Source organism: Phyllobates terribilis, unplaced genomic scaffold, assembly GCF_046119375.1.
Source record: "Phyllobates terribilis strain yellow unplaced genomic scaffold, ASM4611937v1 Scaffold_9__5_contigs__length_417890890, whole genome shotgun sequence".
Taxonomy (NCBI): Eukaryota; Metazoa; Chordata; class Amphibia; order Anura; family Dendrobatidae; genus Phyllobates; species Phyllobates terribilis.
Window position 1 is genome coordinate 382,228,566 of NW_027362769.1, and position 22,143 is coordinate 382,250,708.

The window sequence follows — 22,143 nt, forward strand, 5'->3', positions numbered from 1 at the left end:
ATTCTTGTACATAGGGGCAGTATTATAGTAGTTATATTCTTGTACATAGGAGCAGTATTATAGTAGTTATATTCTTGTACATAGGGGCAGTATTATAGTAGTTATATTCTAGTACATAGGGGCAGTATTATAGTAGTTATATTCTTGTACATAGGAGCAGTATTATAGTAGTTATATTCTTGTACATAGGGGCAGTATTATAGTAGTTATATTCTTGTACATAGGGAGCAGTATTATAGTAGATAAATTCTTGTACATAGGGAGCAGTATTATAGTAGTTATATTCCTGTACATAGGGGGCAGTATTATAGTAGTTATATTCCTGTACATAGGAGCAGTATTATAGTATTTATATTCTTGTACATAGGGGGCAGTATTATAGTAGTTATATTCTTGTACATAGGAGCAGTATTATAGTAGTTATATTCTTGTATATAGGGGGCAGTATTATAGTAGTTATATTCTTGTACATAGGGGGCAGTATTATAGTAGTTATATTCTTGTACATAGGGGGCAGTATTATAGCAGTTATATTCTTGTACATAGGAGCAGTATTATAATAGTTATATTCTTGTACATAGGGGCTGTATTCTAGTAGTTATATTCTTGTACATAGGGGGCAGTATTATAGTAGTTATATTCTTGTACATAGGAGCAGTATTATAGTAGTTATATTCTTGTACATAGGGGCAGTATTATACTAGTTATATTCTTGTACATAGGGGCAGTATTATAGTAGTTATATTCTTGTACATAGGGAGCAGTATTATAGTAGTTATATTCTTGTACATAGGGGGCAGTATTATAGTAGTTATAGTCTTGTACATAGGAGGCAGTATTATAGTAGTTATATTCTTATACATAGGGGTAGTATTATAGTAGTTATATTCTTGTACATAGGAGCAGTATTATAGTAATATATATTCTTGTACATAGGAGCAGTATTATAGCAGTTGTATTCTTGTACATAGGAGCAGTATTATAGTAGTTATATTCTTGTACATAGGAGCACTATTATAGTAGTTATATTCTTGTACATAGGGGGCAGTATTATAGTAGTTACATTCTTGTACATAGGGTCAGTATTATAGTAGTTATATTCTTGTACATAGGGGCAGTATTATAGTAGTTATATTCTTGTACATAGGGGCAGTATTATAGTAGTTATATTCTTGTACATAGGGGCAGTATTACAGTAGTTATATTCTTGTGCATAGGAGCAGTATTATAGTAGTTATATTCTTGTACATAGGGGGCAGTATTATAGTAGTTATATTCTTGTACATAGGGAGCAGTATTATAGTAGTTATATTCTTGTACATAGGGGGCAGTATTATAGTAGTTATAGTCTTGTACATAGGGGGCAGTATTATAGTAGTTATATTCTTATACATAGGGGTAGTATTATAGTAGTTATATTCTTGTACAGAGGGGGCAGTATTATAGTAGTTATATTCTTGTACATAGGGAGCAGTATTATAGTAGTTATATTCTTGTACATAGGGGGCAGTATTATAGTAGTTATATTCTTGTACTTAGGGGCAGTATTATAGTAGTTATATTCTTGTACATAGGGAGCAGTATTATAGTAGTTATATTCTTGTATATAGGGGGCAGTATTATAGTAGTTATATTCTTGTACATAGGAGCAGTATTATAGTAGTTACATTCTTGTACATACAGGGCAGTATTATAGGAGTTATATTCTTGTACATAGGGGCAGTATTATAGTAGTTATATTCTTGTACATAGGGGCAGTATTATAGTAGTTATATTCTTGGACATAGGGGCAGTATTATAGTAGTTATATTCTTGTACATAGTGGGCAGTATTATAGTAGTTATATTCTTGTACATAGTGGGCAGTATTATAGTAGTTATATTCTTGTACATAGGAGGCAGTATTATAGTAGATATATTCTTGTACATAGGGGGCAGTATTATAGTAGTTATATTCTTGTACATAGGAGCAGTATTATAGTAGTTATATTCTTGTACATAGGGGCAGTATTATAGTAGATATATTCTTGTACATAGGGGGCAGTATTATAGTAGTTATATTCTTGTACATAGGAGCAGTATTATAGTAGTTATATTCTTGTACATAGGAGCAGTATTATAGTAGTTATATTCTTGTACATATGAGCAGTATTATAGTAGTTATATTCTTGCACATAGTGGGCAGTATTATAGTAGTTATATTCTTGTACATATGAGCAGTATTATAGTAGTTATATTCTTGCACATAGTGGGCAGTATTATAGCAGTTATATTCTTGTACATAGGGAGCAGTATTATAGTAGTTATATTCTTGTACATAGGAGCAGTATTATAGTTGTTATATTCTTGTACATAGGGGGCAGTATTATAGTAGTTATATTCTTGTACATAGGAGCAGTATTATAGTAGTTATATTCTTGTACATAGGGAGCAGTATTATAGTAGTTATATTCCTGTACATAGGAGCAGTATTATAGTAGTTATATTCTTGTACATAGGAGCAGTATTATAGTTGTTATATTCTTGTACATAGGGGGCAGTATTATAGTAGTTATATTCTTGTACATAGGAGCAGTATTATAGTAGTTGTATTCTTGTACATAGGGGCAGTATTATAGTAGTTATATTCTTGTACATAGGGGCTGTATTATAGTAGTTATATTCTTGTACATAGGGGCAGTATTATAGTAGTTATATTCTTGTACATAGGAGCAGTATTACAGTAGTTATATTCTTGTACATAGGAGCAGTATTATAGTAGTTATATTCGTGTACATAGGAGCAATATTATAGTAGTTATATTCTTGTACATAGGGGGCAGTATTATAGTAGTTATATTCTTGTACATAGGAGCAGTATTATAGTAGTTGTATTCTTGTACATAGGGGCAGTATTATAGTAGTTATATTTTTGTACATAGTGGGCAGTATTATAGTAGTTATATTCTTGTACATAGGGAGCAGTATTATAGTTGTTATATTCTTGTACATAGGGGGCAGTATTATAGTAGTTATATTCTTGTACATAGGAGCAGTATTATAGTAGTTGTATTCTTGTACATAGGGGGCAGTATTATAGTAGTTATATTCTTGCACATAGTGGGCAGTATTATAGTAGTTATATTCTTGTACATAGGGAGCAGTATTATAGTAGTTATATTCTTGTACATAGGAGCAGTATTATAGTTGTTATATTCTTGTACATAGGGGGCAGTATTATAGTAGTTATATTCTTGTACATAGGAGCAGTATTATAGTAGCTATATTCTTGTACATAGGGAGCAGTATTATAGCTGTTATATTCTTGTACATAGGGGGCAGTATTATAGTAGTTATATTCTTGTACATAGGAGCAGTATTATAGTAGTTGTATTCTTGTACATAGGGGCAGTATTATAGTAGTTATATTCTTGTACATAGGGAGCAGTATTATAGTTGTTATATTCTTGTACATAGGGGGCAGTATTATAGTAGTTATATTCTTGTACATAGGGAGCAGTATTATAGTTGTTATATTCTTGTACATAGGGGGCAGTATTATAGTAGTTATATTCTTGTACATAGGAGCAGTATTATAGTAGTTGTATTCTTGTACATAGGGGCAGTATTATAGTAGTTATATTCTTGTACATAGGGAGCAGTATTATAGTTGTTATATTCTTGTACATAGGGGGCAGTATTATAGTAGTTATATTCTTGTACATAGGAGCAGTATTATAGTAGTTATATTCTTGTACATAGGAGCAGTATTATAGTAGTTGTATTCTTGTACATAGGGGCAGTATTATAGTAGTTATATTCTTGTACATAGGGGCAGTATTATAGTAGTTATATTCTTGTACATAGGGGCAGTATTATAGTAGTTATATTCTTGTACATAGGAGCAGTATTATAGTAGTTATATTCTTGTACATAGGAGCAGTATTATAGTAGTTATATTCGTGTACATAGGAGCAGTATTATAGTAGTTACATTCTTGTACATAGGGGGCAGTATTATAGTAGTTATATTCTTGTACATAGGAGCAGTATTATAGTAGTTGTATTCTTGTACATAGGGGCAGTATTATAGTAGTTATATTTTTGTACATAGGGGGCAGTATTATAGTAGTTATATTCTTATACATAGGAGCAGTATTATAGTAGTTATATTCTTGTACATAGGAGCAGTATTATAGTTGTTATATTCTTGTACATAGGGGGCAGTATTATAGTAGTTATATTCTTGTACATAGGAGCAGTATTATAGTAGTTATATTCTTGTACATAGGGGGCAGTATTATAGTAGTTATATTCTTGTACATAGGGGCAGTATTATAGTAGTTATATTCTTGTACATAGGAGCAGTATTATAGTAGTTATATTCTTGTACATAGGGGGCAGTATTATAGTTGTTATATTCTTGTACATAGGGGGCAGTATTATAGTAGTTATATTCTTGTACATAGGGGGCAGTATTATAGTAGTTATATTCTTGTACATAGGAGCAGTATTATACTAGTTATATTCTTGTACATAGGGGCAGTATTATAGTAGTTATATTCTTGTACATAGGGAGCAGTATTATAGTAGTTATATTCTTGTACATAGGGGGCAGTATTATAGTAGTTATAGTCTTGTACATAGGAGGCAGTATTATAGTAGTTATATTCTTATACATAGGGGTAGTATTATAGTAGTTATATTCTTGTACATAGGAGCAGTATTATAGTAATATATATTCTTGTACATAGGAGCAGTATTATAGCAGTTGTATTCTTGTACATAGGAGCAGTATTATAGTAGTTATATTCTTGTACATAGGAGCACTATTATAGTAGTTATATTCTTGTACATAGGGGGCAGTATTATAGTAGTTACATTCTTGTACATAGGGTCAGTATTATAGTAGTTATATTCTTGTACATAGGGGCAGTATTATAGTAGTTATATTCTTGTACATAGGGGCAGTATTATAGTAGTTATATTCTTGTACATAGGGGCAGTATTACAGTAGTTATATTCTTGTGCATAGGAGCAGTATTATAGTAGTTATATTCTTGTACATAGGGGGCAGTATTATAGTAGTTATATTCTTGTACATAGGGAGCAGTATTATAGTAGTTATATTCTTGTACATAGGGGGCAGTATTATAGTAGTTATAGTCTTGTACATAGGGGGCAGTATTATAGTAGTTATATTCTTATACATAGGGGTAGTATTATAGTAGTTATATTCTTGTACAGAGGGGGCAGTATTATAGTAGTTATATTCTTGTACATAGGGAGCAGTATTATAGTAGTTATATTCTTGTACATAGGGGGCAGTATTATAGTAGTTATATTCTTGTACTTAGGGGCAGTATTATAGTAGTTATATTCTTGTACATAGGGAGCAGTATTATAGTAGTTATATTCTTGTATATAGGGGGCAGTATTATAGTAGTTATATTCTTGTACATAGGAGCAGTATTATAGTAGTTACATTCTTGTACATACAGGGCAGTATTATAGGAGTTATATTCTTGTACATAGGGGCAGTATTATAGTAGTTATATTCTTGTACATAGGGGCAGTATTATAGTAGTTATATTCTTGGACATAGGGGCAGTATTATAGTAGTTATATTCTTGTACATAGTGGGCAGTATTATAGTAGTTATATTCTTGTACATAGTGGGCAGTATTATAGTAGTTATATTCTTGTACATAGGAGGCAGTATTATAGTAGATATATTCTTGTACATAGGGGGCAGTATTATAGTAGTTATATTCTTGTACATAGGAGCAGTATTATAGTAGTTATATTCTTGTACATAGGGGCAGTATTATAGTAGATATATTCTTGTACATAGGGGGCAGTATTATAGTAGTTATATTCTTGTACATAGGAGCAGTATTATAGTAGTTATATTCTTGTACATAGGAGCAGTATTATAGTAGTTATATTCTTGTACATATGAGCAGTATTATAGTAGTTATATTCTTGCACATAGTGGGCAGTATTATAGTAGTTATATTCTTGTACATATGAGCAGTATTATAGTAGTTATATTCTTGCACATAGTGGGCAGTATTATAGCAGTTATATTCTTGTACATAGGGAGCAGTATTATAGTAGTTATATTCTTGTACATAGGAGCAGTATTATAGTTGTTATATTCTTGTACATAGGGGGCAGTATTATAGTAGTTATATTCTTGTACATAGGAGCAGTATTATAGTAGTTATATTCTTGTACATAGGGAGCAGTATTATAGTAGTTATATTCCTGTACATAGGAGCAGTATTATAGTAGTTATATTCTTGTACATAGGAGCAGTATTATAGTTGTTATATTCTTGTACATAGGGGGCAGTATTATAGTAGTTATATTCTTGTACATAGGAGCAGTATTATAGTAGTTGTATTCTTGTACATAGGGGCAGTATTATAGTAGTTATATTCTTGTACATAGGGGCTGTATTATAGTAGTTATATTCTTGTACATAGGGGCAGTATTATAGTAGTTATATTCTTGTACATAGGAGCAGTATTACAGTAGTTATATTCTTGTACATAGGAGCAGTATTATAGTAGTTATATTCGTGTACATAGGAGCAATATTATAGTAGTTATATTCTTGTACATAGGGGGCAGTATTATAGTAGTTATATTCTTGTACATAGGAGCAGTATTATAGTAGTTGTATTCTTGTACATAGGGGCAGTATTATAGTAGTTATATTTTTGTACATAGTGGGCAGTATTATAGTAGTTATATTCTTGTACATAGGGAGCAGTATTATAGTAGTTATATTCTTGTACATAGGAGCAGTATTATAGTTGTTATATTCTTGTACATAGGGGGCAGTATTATAGTAGTTATATTCTTGTACATAGGAGCAGTATTATAGTAGTTGTATTCTTGTACATAGGGGGCAGTATTATAGTAGTTATATTCTTGCACATAGTGGGCAGTATTATAGTAGTTATATTCTTGTACATAGGGAGCAGTATTATAGTAGTTATATTCTTGTACATAGGAGCAGTATTATAGTTGTTATATTCTTGTACATAGGGGGCAGTATTATAGTAGTTATATTCTTGTACATAGGAGCAGTATTATAGTAGCTATATTCTTGTACATAGGGAGCAGTATTATAGTTGTTATATTCTTGTACATAGGGGGCAGTATTATAGTAGTTATATTCTTGTACATAGGAGCAGTATTATAGTAGTTGTATTCTTGTACATAGGGGCAGTATTATAGTAGTTATATTCTTGTACATAGGGAGCAGTATTATAGTTGTTATATTCTTGTACATAGGGGGCAGTATTATAGTAGTTATATTCTTGTACATAGGGAGCAGTATTATAGTTGTTATATTCTTGTACATAGGGGGCAGTATTATAGTAGTTATATTCTTGTACATAGGAGCAGTATTATAGTAGTTGTATTCTTGTACATAGGGGCAGTATTATAGTAGTTATATTCTTGTACATAGGGAGCAGTATTATAGTTGTTATATTCTTGTACATAGGGGGCAGTATTATAGTAGTTATATTCTTGTACATAGGAGCAGTATTATAGTAGTTATATTCTTGTACATAGGAGCAGTATTATAGTAGTTGTATTCTTGTACATAGGGGCAGTATTATAGTAGTTATATTCTTGTACATAGGGGCAGTATTATAGTAGTTATATTCTTGTACATAGGGGCAGTATTATAGTAGTTATATTCTTGTACATAGGAGCAGTATTATAGTAGTTATATTCTTGTACATAGGAGCAGTATTATAGTAGTTATATTCGTGTACATAGGAGCAGTATTATAGTAGTTACATTCTTGTACATAGGGGGCAGTATTATAGTAGTTATTTTCTTGTACATAGGAGCAGTATTATAGTAGTTGTATTCTTGTACATAGGGGCAGTATTATAGTAGTTATATTTTTGTACATAGGGGGCAGTATTATAGTAGTTATATTCTTATACATAGGAGCAGTATTATAGTAGTTATATTCTTGTACATAGGAGCAGTATTATAGTTGTTATATTCTTGTACATAGGGGGCAGTATTATAGTAGTTATATTCTTGTACATAGGAGCAGTATTATAGTAGTTATATTCTTGTACATAGGGGGCAGTATTATAGTAGTTATATTCTTGTACATAGGGGCAGTATTATAGTAGTTATATTCTTGTACATAGGAGCAGTATTATAGTAGTTATATTCTTGTACATAGGGGGCAGTATTATAGTTGTTATATTCTTGTACATAGGGGGCAGTATTATAGTAGTTATATTCTTGTACATAGGGGGCAGTATTATAGTAGTTATATTCTTGTACATAGGAGCAGTATTATAGTAGTTATATTCTTGTACATAGGAGCAGTATTATAGTAGTTATATTCTTGTACATAGGAGCAGTATTATAGTAGATATATTCTTGTACATAGGGGCAGTATTATAGTAGTTATATTCTTGTACATAGGAGCAGTATTATAGTAGTTATATTCTTGTACATATGGGGCAGTATTATAGTAGTTGTATTCTTGTACATAGGGGCAGTATTATAGTAGTTATATTCTTGTACATAGGAGCAGTATTATAGTAGTTGTATTCTTGTACATAGGGGCAGTATTATAGTAGTTATATTCTTGTACATAGGGGGCAGTATTATAGTAGTTATATTCTTGTACATAGGGAGCAGTATTATAGTAGTTATATTCTTGTACATAGGAGCAGTATTATAGTAGTTATATTCTTGTACATAGGGGGCAGTATTATAGTAGTTATATTCTTGTACATAGGAGCAGTATTATAGTAGTTATATTCTTGTACATAGGGGGCAGTATTATAGTAGTTATATTCTTGTACATAGGGGCAGTATTATAGTAGTTATATTCTTGTACATAGGAGTAGTATTATAGTAGTTATATTCCTGTACATAGGGAGCAGTATTATAGTAGTTATATTCTTGTACATAGGGGGCAGTATTATAGTAGTTATATTCTTGTACATAGGGAGCAGTATTATAGTAGATATATTCTTGTACATAGGGAGCAGTATTATAGTAGTTATATTCTTGTACATAGGGGGCAGTATTATAGTAGTTATATTCTTGTACATAGGGGGCAGTATTATACTAGTTATATTCTTGTACATAGGGGCAGTATTATAGTAGTTATATTCTTGTACATAGGAGCAGTATTATAGTAGTTATATTCTTGTACATAGGGAGCAGTATTATAGTAGTTATATTCTTGTATATAGGGGGCAGTATTATAGTAGTTATATTCTTGTACATAGGGGCAGTATTATAGTTGTTATATTCCTGTACATAGGGGGCAGTATTATAGTATATATATTCATGTACATAGGAGCAGTACTATAGTAGTTATATTTTTGTACATAGGAGCAGTATTATAGTAGTTATATTCTAGTACATAGGAGCAGTATTATAGTAGTTATATTCTAGTACATAGGAGCAGTATTATAGTAGTTATATTCTTGTACATAGGAGCAGTATTATAGTAGTTATATTCTAGTACATAGGAGCAGTATTATAGTAGTTATATTTTTGTACATAGGGGGCAGTATTATAGTAGTTATATTCTTGTATATAGGGGGCAGTATTATAGTAGTTATATTCTTGTACATAGGAGCAGTATTATAGTAGTTGTATTCTTGTACATAGGGGCAGTATTATAGTAGTTATATTCTTGTACATAGGGAGCAGTATTATAGTTGTTATATTCTTGTACATAGGGGGCAGTATTATAGTAGTTATATTCTTGTACATAGGGAGCAGTATTATAGTTGTTATATTCTTGTACATAGGGGGCAGTATTATAGTAGTTATATTCTTGTACATAGGAGCAGTATTATAGTAGTTGTATTCTTGTACATAGGGGCAGTATTATAGTAGTTATATTCTTGTACATAGGGAGCAGTATTATAGTTGTTATATTCTTGTACATAGGGGGCAGTATTATAGTAGTTATATTCTTGTACATAGGAGCAGTATTATAGTAGTTATATTCTTGTACATAGGAGCAGTATTATAGTAGTTGTATTCTTGTACATAGGGGCAGTATTATAGTAGTTATATTCTTGTACATAGGGGCAGTATTATAGTAGTTATATTCTTGTACATAGGGGCAGTATTATAGTAGTTATATTCTTGTACATAGGAGCAGTATTATAGTAGTTATATTCTTGTACATAGGAGCAGTATTATAGTAGTTATATTCGTGTACATAGGAGCAGTATTATAGTAGTTACATTCTTGTACATAGGGGGCAGTATTATAGTAGTTATTTTCTTGTACATAGGAGCAGTATTATAGTAGTTGTATTCTTGTACATAGGGGCAGTATTATAGTAGTTATATTTTTGTACATAGGGGGCAGTATTATAGTAGTTATATTCTTATACATAGGAGCAGTATTATAGTAGTTATATTCTTGTACATAGGAGCAGTATTATAGTTGTTATATTCTTGTACATAGGGGGCAGTATTATAGTAGTTATATTCTTGTACATAGGAGCAGTATTATAGTAGTTATATTCTTGTACATAGGGGGCAGTATTATAGTAGTTATATTCTTGTACATAGGGGCAGTATTATAGTAGTTATATTCTTGTACATAGGAGCAGTATTATAGTAGTTATATTCTTGTACATAGGGGGCAGTATTATAGTTGTTATATTCTTGTACATAGGGGGCAGTATTATAGTAGTTATATTCTTGTACATAGGGGGCAGTATTATAGTAGTTATATTCTTGTACATAGGAGCAGTATTATAGTAGTTATATTCTTGTACATAGGAGCAGTATTATAGTAGTTATATTCTTGTACATAGGAGCAGTATTATAGTAGATATATTCTTGTACATAGGGGCAGTATTATAGTAGTTATATTCTTGTACATAGGAGCAGTATTATAGTAGTTATATTCTTGTACATATGGGGCAGTATTATAGTAGTTGTATTCTTGTACATAGGGGCAGTATTATAGTAGTTATATTCTTGTACATAGGAGCAGTATTATAGTAGTTGTATTCTTGTACATAGGGGCAGTATTATAGTAGTTATATTCTTGTACATAGGGGGCAGTATTATAGTAGTTATATTCTTGTACATAGGGAGCAGTATTATAGTAGTTATATTCTTGTACATAGGAGCAGTATTATAGTAGTTATATTCTTGTACATAGGGGGCAGTATTATAGTAGTTATATTCTTGTACATAGGAGCAGTATTATAGTAGTTATATTCTTGTACATAGGGGGCAGTATTATAGTAGTTATATTCTTGTACATAGGGGCAGTATTATAGTAGTTATATTCTTGTACATAGGAGTAGTATTATAGTAGTTATATTCCTGTACATAGGGAGCAGTATTATAGTAGTTATATTCTTGTACATAGGGGGCAGTATTATAGTAGTTATATTCTTGTACATAGGGAGCAGTATTATAGTAGATATATTCTTGTACATAGGGAGCAGTATTATAGTAGTTATATTCTTGTACATAGGGGGCAGTATTATAGTAGTTATATTCTTGTACATAGGGGGCAGTATTATACTAGTTATATTCTTGTACATAGGGGCAGTATTATAGTAGTTATATTCTTGTACATAGGAGCAGTATTATAGTAGTTATATTCTTGTACATAGGGAGCAGTATTATAGTAGTTATATTCTTGTATATAGGGGGCAGTATTATAGTAGTTATATTCTTGTACATAGGGGCAGTATTATAGTTGTTATATTCCTGTACATAGGGGGCAGTATTATAGTATATATATTCATGTACATAGGAGCAGTACTATAGTAGTTATATTTTTGTACATAGGAGCAGTATTATAGTAGTTATATTCTAGTACATAGGAGCAGTATTATAGTAGTTATATTCTAGTACATAGGAGCAGTATTATAGTAGTTATATTCTTGTACATAGGAGCAGTATTATAGTAGTTATATTCTAGTACATAGGAGCAGTATTATAGTAGTTATATTTTTGTACATAGGGGGCAGTATTATAGTAGTTATATTCTTGTATATAGGGGGCAGTATTATAGTAGTTATATTCTTGTACATAGGGGCAGTATTATAGTTGTTATATTCCTGTACATAGGGGGCAGTATTATAGTATATATATTCATGTACATAGGAGCAGTACTATAGTAGTTATATTTTTGTACATAGGAGCAGTATTATAGTAGTTATATTCTAGTACATAGGAGCAGTATTATAGTAGTTATATTCTAGTACATAGGAGCAGTATTATAGTAGTTATATTTTTGTACATAGGGGGCAGTATTATAGTAGTTATATTCTTGTATATAGGGGGCAGTATTATAGTAGTTATATTCTTGTACATAGGGGACAGTATTATAGTAGTTATATTCTTGTACATAGGAGCAGTATTATAGTAGTTATATTCTTGTACATAGGAGCAGTATTATAGTAGTTATATTCTTGTACATAGGAGCAGTATTATAGTAGTTATATTCTTGTACATAGGAGCAGTATTATAGTAGTTATATTCTTGTACATAGGAGCAGTATTATAGTAGTTATATTCTAGTACATAGGAGCAGTATTATAGTAGTTATATTCTTGTACATAGGAGCAGTATTATAGTAGTTATATTCTTGTACATAGGGGACAGTATTATAGTAGTTATATTCTTGTACATAGGAGCAGTATTATAGTAGTTATATTCTTGTACATAGGAGCAGTATTATAGTAGTTATATTCTAGTACATAGGAGCAGTATTATAGTAGTTATATTTTTGTACATAGGGGCAGTATTATAGTATTTATATTCTTGTACATAGAGGGCAGTATTATAGTAGTTATATTCTAGTACATAGGAGCAGTATTATAGCAGTTATATTCTTGTACATAGGAGCAGTATTATAGTAGTTATATTCTTGTACATAGGGGCAGTATTATAGTTGTTATATTCCTGTACATAGGGGGCAGTATTATAGTTGTTATATTCTTGTACATAGGGGGCAGTATTATAGTTGTTATATTCCTGTACATAGGGAGCAGTATTATAGTTGTTATATTCCTGTACATAGGGGGCAGTATTATAGTTGTTATATTCCTGTACATAGGGGGCCGTATTATAGTTGTTATATTCCTGTACATAGGGGGCCGTATTATAGTAGTTATATTCTTGTACATAGGGAGCAGTATTATAGTAGTTATATTGTTGTACATAGGGGCAGTATTATAGTTGTTATATTCCTGTACATAGGGGGCCGTATTATAGTAGTTATATTCTTGTACATAGGGGCAGTATTATAGTTGTTATATTCCTGTACATAGGGGGCAGTATTATAGTTGTTATATTCCTGTACATAGGGGGCAGTATTATTGTACTTAGACAGCTCATTATGCTCAGCTTCCCTTTAGTAAAATGGATTTCCTATTAGGATATGTCATATCTGTTTCCTTGTGGTTGAGTGATCTGGAAATAATAAAGTTAATTAGGTATTAATGAAGGAAAATCTCATTCTTAGAGACCTCCCAGTTGGTGTTGTCATTGCCTCATCTTTGTGACTTTATTTCTCTTGATATAACGTTCCTTTTTTTCTTTTGACTGTGAAGAATTTTTCGGTAAATGAATGTGTATTTTCCTTTGACTTCTGGCATTTTTTTAATGAATGAGTCAGATTGTATCTGAACTGAAATGAGACATTTCCTTCAAGGTTTATTTAAAGACGTCATTTCATCATCAAATTCATTTATGCCTTGGGGGGGGTGGGGGGTGAACGCCATTGTTACACAACGGGCCGGCTAATAATCAGGCTTTATACAAGCCAATGGATGTCTGCAATCTTGCATCTCTCATATATGCAGGCAGTATGTAGGCTGACACTCCTAGATGTGATCTCATACATATGAGTACGCTGCTCATTACAATGAAGCTGTAATCAATAATATATCACAGCAGCGTCTCCCCCTGCAATATAATAGACTATGTTTCACTGTCGCCACCTACTGGCTAAATATGAAACTGCAAAAAAATATATATATTTACTTTCATCCTGGTTCTACGTGGACGACAGCATGATTTACTTGTTTAGATATTTATAAGAGGAGATTATTTTCTCACTGGATCCTTGACAGGAGACCCTGCTGTTCATCATTTCTTAGCTTCTCCGAATGAGACTCTTCCCAGGACTCTCACAACATATGACTTCATTCTGTTTCTGACTAATTCTCCAGAGAACATTTTTTTGTCAAAAAAAAAAAAATTATCTTTTCTTAAGACACACACACGACTCATCAGAGTATCCTAAGGGGCCGACAATGACTGGGGGAGGCGGAAGGACTCTGTTTTTTTAAAGCGAATGTCCACCTTTGAACTTTTATTTAATTCAAATAGAGACAATATTTTGAGCTGATTAATTTATTACCATATCATTATAATGGTCACTACCCCATTTTCTGATACAGAAATCCAAATACCATGCATAGTCAAAATGATAGAATTCTATCTGTGCAGCCACCACTAGGGGGAGCTCCCTGTATACAGAGATACATGATAAGATTCTGTCTGCAGCCACCACTAGGAGGAGCTCGCTGTATACAGATATACATGATAAGATTCTGTCTCCAGCCACCACTAGGGGGAGCTCCCTGTATACAGAGATACATGATAAGATTCTGTCTGCAGCCACCACTAGGGGGAGCTCCCTGTATACAGAGATATATGATAAGATTCTGTCTGCAGCCACCACTAGGAGGAGCTCGCTGTATACAGAGATACATGATAAGATTCTGTCTGCAGCCACCACTAGGGGGAGCTCCCTGTATACAGAGATACATGATAAGATTCTGTCTGCAGCCACCACTAGGGGGAGCTCCCTGTATACAGAGATACATGATAAGATTCTGTCTGCAGCCACCACTAGGGGAAGCTTCCTGTATACAGAGATACATGATAAGATTCTGTCTGCAGCCACCACTAGGGGGAGCTCCCTGTATACAGAGATACATGATAAGATTCTGTCTGCAGTCACCACTAGGGGGAGCTCCCTGTATACAGAGATACATGATAAGATTCTGTCTGCAGTCACCACTAGGGGGAGCTCCCTGTATACAGAGATACATGATAAGATTCTGTCTGCAGCCACCACTAGGGGGAGCTCCCTGTATACAGAGATACATGATAAGATTCTGTCTGCAGTCACCACTAGGGGGAGCTCCCTGTATACAGAGATACATGATAAGATTCTGTCTGCTGCCACCACTAGGGGGAGCTCCCTGTATATAGAGATACATGATAAGATTCTGTCTGCAGTCACCACTAGGGGGAGCTCCCTGTATACAGAGATACATGATAAGATTCTGTCTGCAGCCACCACTAGGGGGAGCTCCCTGTATACAGAGATACATGATAAGATCCTGTCTGCAGTCACCACTAGGGGGAGCTCCCTGTATACAGAGACACATGATAAGATCCTGTCTGCTGCCACCACTAGGGGGAGCTCCCTGTATACAGAGATACATGATAACATCCTGTCTGCAGCCACCACTAGGGGGAGCTCCCTCTATACAGAGATACATGATAAGATCCTGTCTGCTGCCACCACTAGGGGGAGCTCCCTGTATACAGAGAGACATGATAAGATCCTGTCTGCAGTCACCACTAGGGGGAGCTCCCTGTATACAGAGATACATGATAAGATTCTGTCTGCAGCCACTACTAGGAGGAGCTCGCTGTATACAGAGATACATGATAAGATTCTGTCTCCAGCCACCACTAGGGGGAGCTCCCTGTATACAGAGATACATGATAAGATTCTGCCTACAGCCACCACTAGGGGGAGCTCCCTGTATACAGAGATACATGATAAGATTCTGTCTGCAGCCACCACTAGGAGGAGCTCGCTGTATACAGAGATACATGATAAGATTCTGTCTGCAGCCACCACTAGGGGGAGCTCCCTGTATACAGAGATACATGATAAGATTCTGTCTGCAGCCACCACTAGGGGGAGCTCCCTGTATACAGAGATACATGATAAGATTCTGTCTGCAGCCACCACTAGGGGAAGCTTCCTGTATACAGAGATACATGATAAGATTCTGTCTGCAGCCACCACTAGGGGGAGCTCCCTGTATACAGAGATACATGATAAGATTCTGTCTGCAGTCACCACTAGGGGGAGCTCCCTGTATACAGAGATACATGATAAGATTCTGTCTTCAGTCACCACTAGGGGGAGCTCCCTGTATACAGAGATACATGATAAGATTCTGTCTGCAGCCATCACTAGGGGGAGCTCCCTGTATACAGAGATACATGATAAGATTCTGTCTGCAGTCACCACTAGGGGGAGCTCCCTGTATACAGAGATACATGATAAGATTCTGTCTGCTGCCACCACTAGGGGGAGCTCCCTGTATATAGAGATACATGATAAGATTCTGTCTGCAGTCACCACTAGGGGGAGCTCCCTGTATACAGAGATACATGATAAGATTCTGTCTGCAGCCACCACTAGGGGGAGCTCCCTGTATACAGAGATACATGATAAGATCCTGTCTGCAGTCACCACTAGGGGGAGCTCCCTGTATACAGAGACACATGATAAGATCCTGTCTGCTGCCACCACTAGGGGGAGCTCCCTGTATACAGAGATACATGATAACATCCTGTCTGCAGCCACCACTAGGGGGAGCTCCCTCTATACAGAGATACATGATAAGATCCTGTCTGCTGCCACCACTAGGGGGAGCTCCCTGTATACAGAGAGACATGATAAGATCCTGTCTGCAGTCACCACCAGGGGGAGCTCCCTGTATACAGAGATACATGATAAGATCCTGTCTGCTGCCACCACTAGGGGGAGCTCCCTGTATACAGAGATACATGATAAGATCCTGTCTGCTGCCACCACTAGGGGGAGCTCCCTGTATACAGAGATACATGATAAGATTCTGCCTACAGCCACCACTAGGGGGAGCTCCCTGTATACAGAGATACATGATAAGATTCTGCCTACAGCCACCACTAGGGGGAGCTCCCTGTATACAGAGATACATGATAAGATTCTGTCTGCAGCCACCACTAGGGGGAGCTCCCTGTATACAGAGATACATGATAAGATTCTGTCTGCAGCCACCACTAGGGGGAGCTCCCTGTATACAGAGATACATGATAAGATCCTGTCTGCAGCCACCACTAGGGGGAGCTCCCTGTATACAGAGACACATGATAAGATTCTGTCTGCAGCCACCACTAGGGGGAGCTCCCTGTATACAGAGATACATGATAAGATTCTGTCTGCAGCCACCACTAGGGGAAGCTTCCTGTATACAGAGATACATGATAAGATTCTGTCTGCAGCCACCACTAGGGGGAGCTCCCTGTATATAGAGATACATGATAAGATTCTTTCTGCAGTCACCACTAGGGGGAGCTCCCTGTATACAGAGATACATGATAAGATTCTGTCTGCAGCCACCACTAGGGGGAGCTCCCTGTATACAGAGATACATGATAAGATTCTGTCTGCAGCCACCACTAGGGGGAGCTCCCTGTATACAGAGATACATGATAAGATTCTGTCTGCAGTCACCACTAGGGGGAGCTCCCTGTATACAGAGATATATGATAAGATTCTGTCTGCAGTCACCACTAGGGGGAGCTCCCTGTATACAGAGATACATGATAAGATTCTGTCTGCAGCCACTACTAGGGGGAGCTCCCTGTATACAGAGATACATGATAAGATCCTGTCTGCAGTCACCACTAGGGGGAGCTCCCTGTATACAGAGACACATGATAAGATCCTGTCTGCTGCCACCACTAGGGGGAGCTCCCTGTATACAGAGATACATGATAACATCCTGTCTGCAGCCACCACTAGGGGGAGCTCCCTCTATACAGAGATACATGATAAGATCCTGTCTGCTGCCACCACTAGGGGGAGCTCCCTGTATACAGAGATACATGATAAGATTCTGTCTGCAGCCACCACTAGGAGGAGCTCGCTGTATACAGAGATACATGATAAGATTCTGTCTGCAGCCACCACTAGGGGGAGCTCCCTGTATACAGAGATACATGATAAGATTCTGTCTGCAGCCACCACTAGGGGGAGCTCCCTGTATACAGAGATACATGATAAGATTCTGTCTGCAGCCACCACTAGGGGGAGCTCCCTGTATATAGAGATACATGATAAGATTCTGTCTGCAGTCACCACTAGGGGGAGCTCCCTGTATACAGAGATACATGATAAGATTCTGTCTGCAGCCACCACTAGGGGGAGATCCCTGTATACAGAGATACATGATAAGATCCTGTCTGCAGTCACCACTAGGGGGAGCTCCCTGTATACAGAAACACATGATAAGATCCTGTCTGCTGCCACCACTAGGGGGAGCTCCCTGTATACAGAGATACATGATAACATCCTGTCTGCAGCCACCACTAGGGGGAGCTCCCTCTATACAGAGATACATGATAAGATCCTGTCTGCTGCCACCACTAGGGGGAGCTCCCTGTATACAGAGAGACATGATAAGATCCTGTCTGCAGTCACCACTAGGGGGAGCTCCCTGTATACAGAGATACATGATAAGATCCTGTCTGCTGCCACCACTAGGGGGAGCTCCCTGTATACAGAGATACATGATAAGATTCTGTCTGCAGCCACCACTAGGGGGAGCTCCCTCTATACAGAGATACATGATAAGATTCTGTCTGCAGCCACCACTAGGGGGAGCTCCCTGTATACAGAGATACATGATAAGATCCTGTCTGCAGCCACCACTAGGGGGAGCTCCCTGTATACAGAGATACATGATAACATTCTGTCTGCAGCCACCACTAGGGGGAGCTCCCTCTATACAGAGATACATGATAAGATTCTGTCTGCAGCCACCACTAGGGGGAGCTCCTTGTATACAGAGATACATGATAAGATTCTGTCTGCAGTCACCACTAGGGGGAGCTCCCTGTATACAGAGATACATGATAAGATTCTGCCTACAGCCACCACTAGGGGGAGCTCCCTGTATACAGAGATACATGATAAGATTCTGTCTGCAGCCACCACTAGGAGGAGCTCGCTGTATACAGAGATACATGATAAGATTCTGTCTGCAGCCACCACTAGGGGGAGCTCCCTGTATACAGAGAGACATGATAAGATCCTGTCTGCAGTCACCACTAGGAGGAGCTCGCTGTATACAGAGATACATGATAAGATTCTGTCTGCAGTCACCACTAGGGGAAGCTCCCTGTATACAGAGAGACATGATAAGATCCTGTCTGCAGCCACCACTAGGAGGAGCTCGCTGTATACAGAGATACATGATAAGATTCTGTCTGCAGCCACCACTAGGGGGAGCTCCCTGTATACAGAGAGACATGATAAGATCCTGTCTGCAGTCACCACTAGGAGGAGCTCGCTGTATACAGAGATACATGATAAGATTCTGTCTGCAGCCACCACTAGGAGGAGCTCGCTGTATACAGAGATGCATGATAAGATTCTGTCTGCAGCCACCACTAGGAGGAGCTCGCTGTATACAGAGATACATGATAAGATTCTGTCTGCAGCCACCACTAGGGGGAGCTCCCTGTATATAGAGATACATGATAAGATTCTGTCTGCTGCCACCACTAGGGGGAGCTCCCTGTATACAGAGAGACATGATAAGATCCTGTCTGCAGTCACCACTAGGGGGAGCTCCCTGTATACAGAGATACATGATAAGATCCTGTCTGCTGCCACCACTAGGGGGAGCTCCCTGTATACAGAGATACATGATAAGATTCTGTCTGCAGCCACCACTAGGGGGAGCTCCCTCTATACAGAGATACATGATAAGATTCTGTCTGCAGCCACCACTAGGGGGAGCTCCCTGTATACAGAGATACATGATAAGATCCTGTCTGCAGCCACCACTAGGGGGAGCTCCCTGTATACAGAGAGACATGATAAGATTCTGTCTGCAGCCACCACTAGGGGGAGCTCCCTCTATACAGAGATACATGATAAGATTCTGTCTGCAGCCACCACTAGGGGGAGCTCCCTGTATACAGAGATACATGATAAGATTCTGTCTGCAGTCACCACTAGGGGGAGCTCCCTGTATACAGAGATACATGATAAGATTCTGTCTGCAGCCATCACTAGGGGGAGCACCCTGTATACAGAGATACATGATAAGATTCTATCTCTGTATCAGAGAAATGGATCTCTGACTGTTACTAGGATTGTGTTTAGAATTTTATTATCTATTTTGGCAAAAAGAAAAAAAAATAATGTTGAGGACATTCACTTTCAGGTAATTTGGGGGTGATTATTATCATATGTTTCTTGCTTCTATGTTGGCTATTTACAATCAGCTGCACCTTGTCCGGTTTCCTCCTTCTCATTGCCATTTGTCTCTTTGTACAGCTGTCCCCGTTAAGCAGTCCCTTGGCTAAATTACCTGGAAACCTCTTGCCTGCTTGTCCTGAAGAAAGACCGCCCTGTTCCTTGCACGGTGCCTCCTCCTCTCGCCTGGAAGCCTCTCCCACCTTCCCATCTCCCAGCACGAATGGCTCTGAGAGGTTTAGTCTCAAGTCACTTTTCTTTATGGACCTTGCATTAACAAGACGCAATAATTTCCGATTTATTATAACCATTACTTAAGGTGGCGCCATTGCCAGTCGCAGTTTTTACAGCTGTCAAGTAAAAGTTTCTCAGAGTAATCTTTTTGATTTTTTTTTTTTACAAAAAAAAAAAAGTGCAGAATTTTTGTGCAATATTCAAATTAAAGTGAAATTTTGGATATTGGAGACAGCCATTTTGAATAATGGTGAGGGATTGTGTCCAGCCTGTTAATTTTCAACACAAACATGCAGACATATCGCGTCTTATTATTGTATTGTCCTATACATTGTCTCGTGACCTATTTCTAGTGGCCTGATGTGTGTTTGCTATTGTTGAATGCAAGTCCAGGAGTCCCCTATGTATTATTGTGGCCCCCCAAAAATTGCACTTCAGGACAAGATACAAAATTAAAATTGTTTAATGTATATATATTTGTATATATACATTTACTAGCTATCTATACATTACTATTTATACATTTATTTACTATATTTACTGTATATATATATATGTATGTATGTATATAAATATAGATATAGGGGTAGGGCAGAAAATGAGTCTTTACCTCCAGAGGAAGAAAAGCTTAGGTGAAACTGTGATCATGAGCAGCTTTGATTAAAAATGCAATTGTCACCCTTATTTGAAAAGAGAACCAACAAGCCGCTCTGCCATGTCCATGATATTTAGGTAGGGCAGCAACTGAGTCTTTACCCCTAGAGGAAGAAAAGTTTAGGCGAAACTGATCAAGAGCAGCTGTGATGAAAAATGCAGTTGGCACCTTGAATCAGAAAGGGAACCAACAGGCCACTCTGCCATGACTACTGTATTTAGATACAGGGATAGGGCAACAAGTGAATCTTTACCCTCAGAAGAAGAAAAGCTTAGGCAAAAACATGAGTAGCTGTGATGAAAAATGCATTTGGCACCGTGATTCAAAAATGGAACCATCAGGTCACTCTGCCATGTCCAGTGATATTTAGATATAAAGATATGGCAGCAACTGAGTCTTTACCCCTAGAGGAAGAGAAGCTTAGGCGAAACCATGGATATGAGCAGCTGTTAAGAAAAATTAAACACCTCTCTGTTAAAATGCCATCAGCCTGGCTTTGAGTTGACATATATCCAATTAGGTCCTATTGGTAGGGATTCTGGTAGTGGTGAAAAATGTTATTTATCAGTAGTTTCATTTGGAATTGAAAAACCATAACCACCAGACTGTTATGATACTGGCGTAGTACTGCTGGAAACCAGTGGCCAAAGGAGCACGAGCAGGAACAACAATGGGTAGTAGAAGTTCTTGTAGTTAGTAAAAGGAGTTTTAGGAAACAATCCGTAGATAGGTGAGAACAATCTAGGTAAGAATGGTCAGGAGCTTGGAGACTGGAAACTAGGCTAACAGCTAGACACAATACTCAAGCAATGTGAGAGATCCATGAGGCTTTCAGTAGGCCCAAACAGGAAACAAGATGGATCCCACAGAATCTGCCATCTTAGTAAAGGGCAATTTGCAGAACACAACAGTAGCCTCCAGTGGTAAGGAG

The 22,143-nt window shown here is 36.6% G+C and overlaps 1 protein-coding gene across 3 annotated transcripts in view; it reads left to right on the forward strand.

Annotated features, from left to right (window-relative positions):
• Positions 1–22,143, forward strand: part of RGS11 (regulator of G protein signaling 11) — a 124,297-nt gene that overhangs the window by 97,803 nt on the left and 4,351 nt on the right. For 2 of the 3 annotated variants that reach the window (XM_073648528.1, XM_073648527.1), the window contains exon 18: positions 20,405–20,559. The exons of the other annotated variant lie outside the window; for it this stretch is intronic. In XM_073648528.1, coding sequence (XP_073504629.1) covers positions 20,405–20,559 — 155 coding nt within the window. The remainder of the gene's footprint in view (positions 1–20,404; positions 20,560–22,143) is intronic. 3 annotated transcript variants of the gene reach the window in all.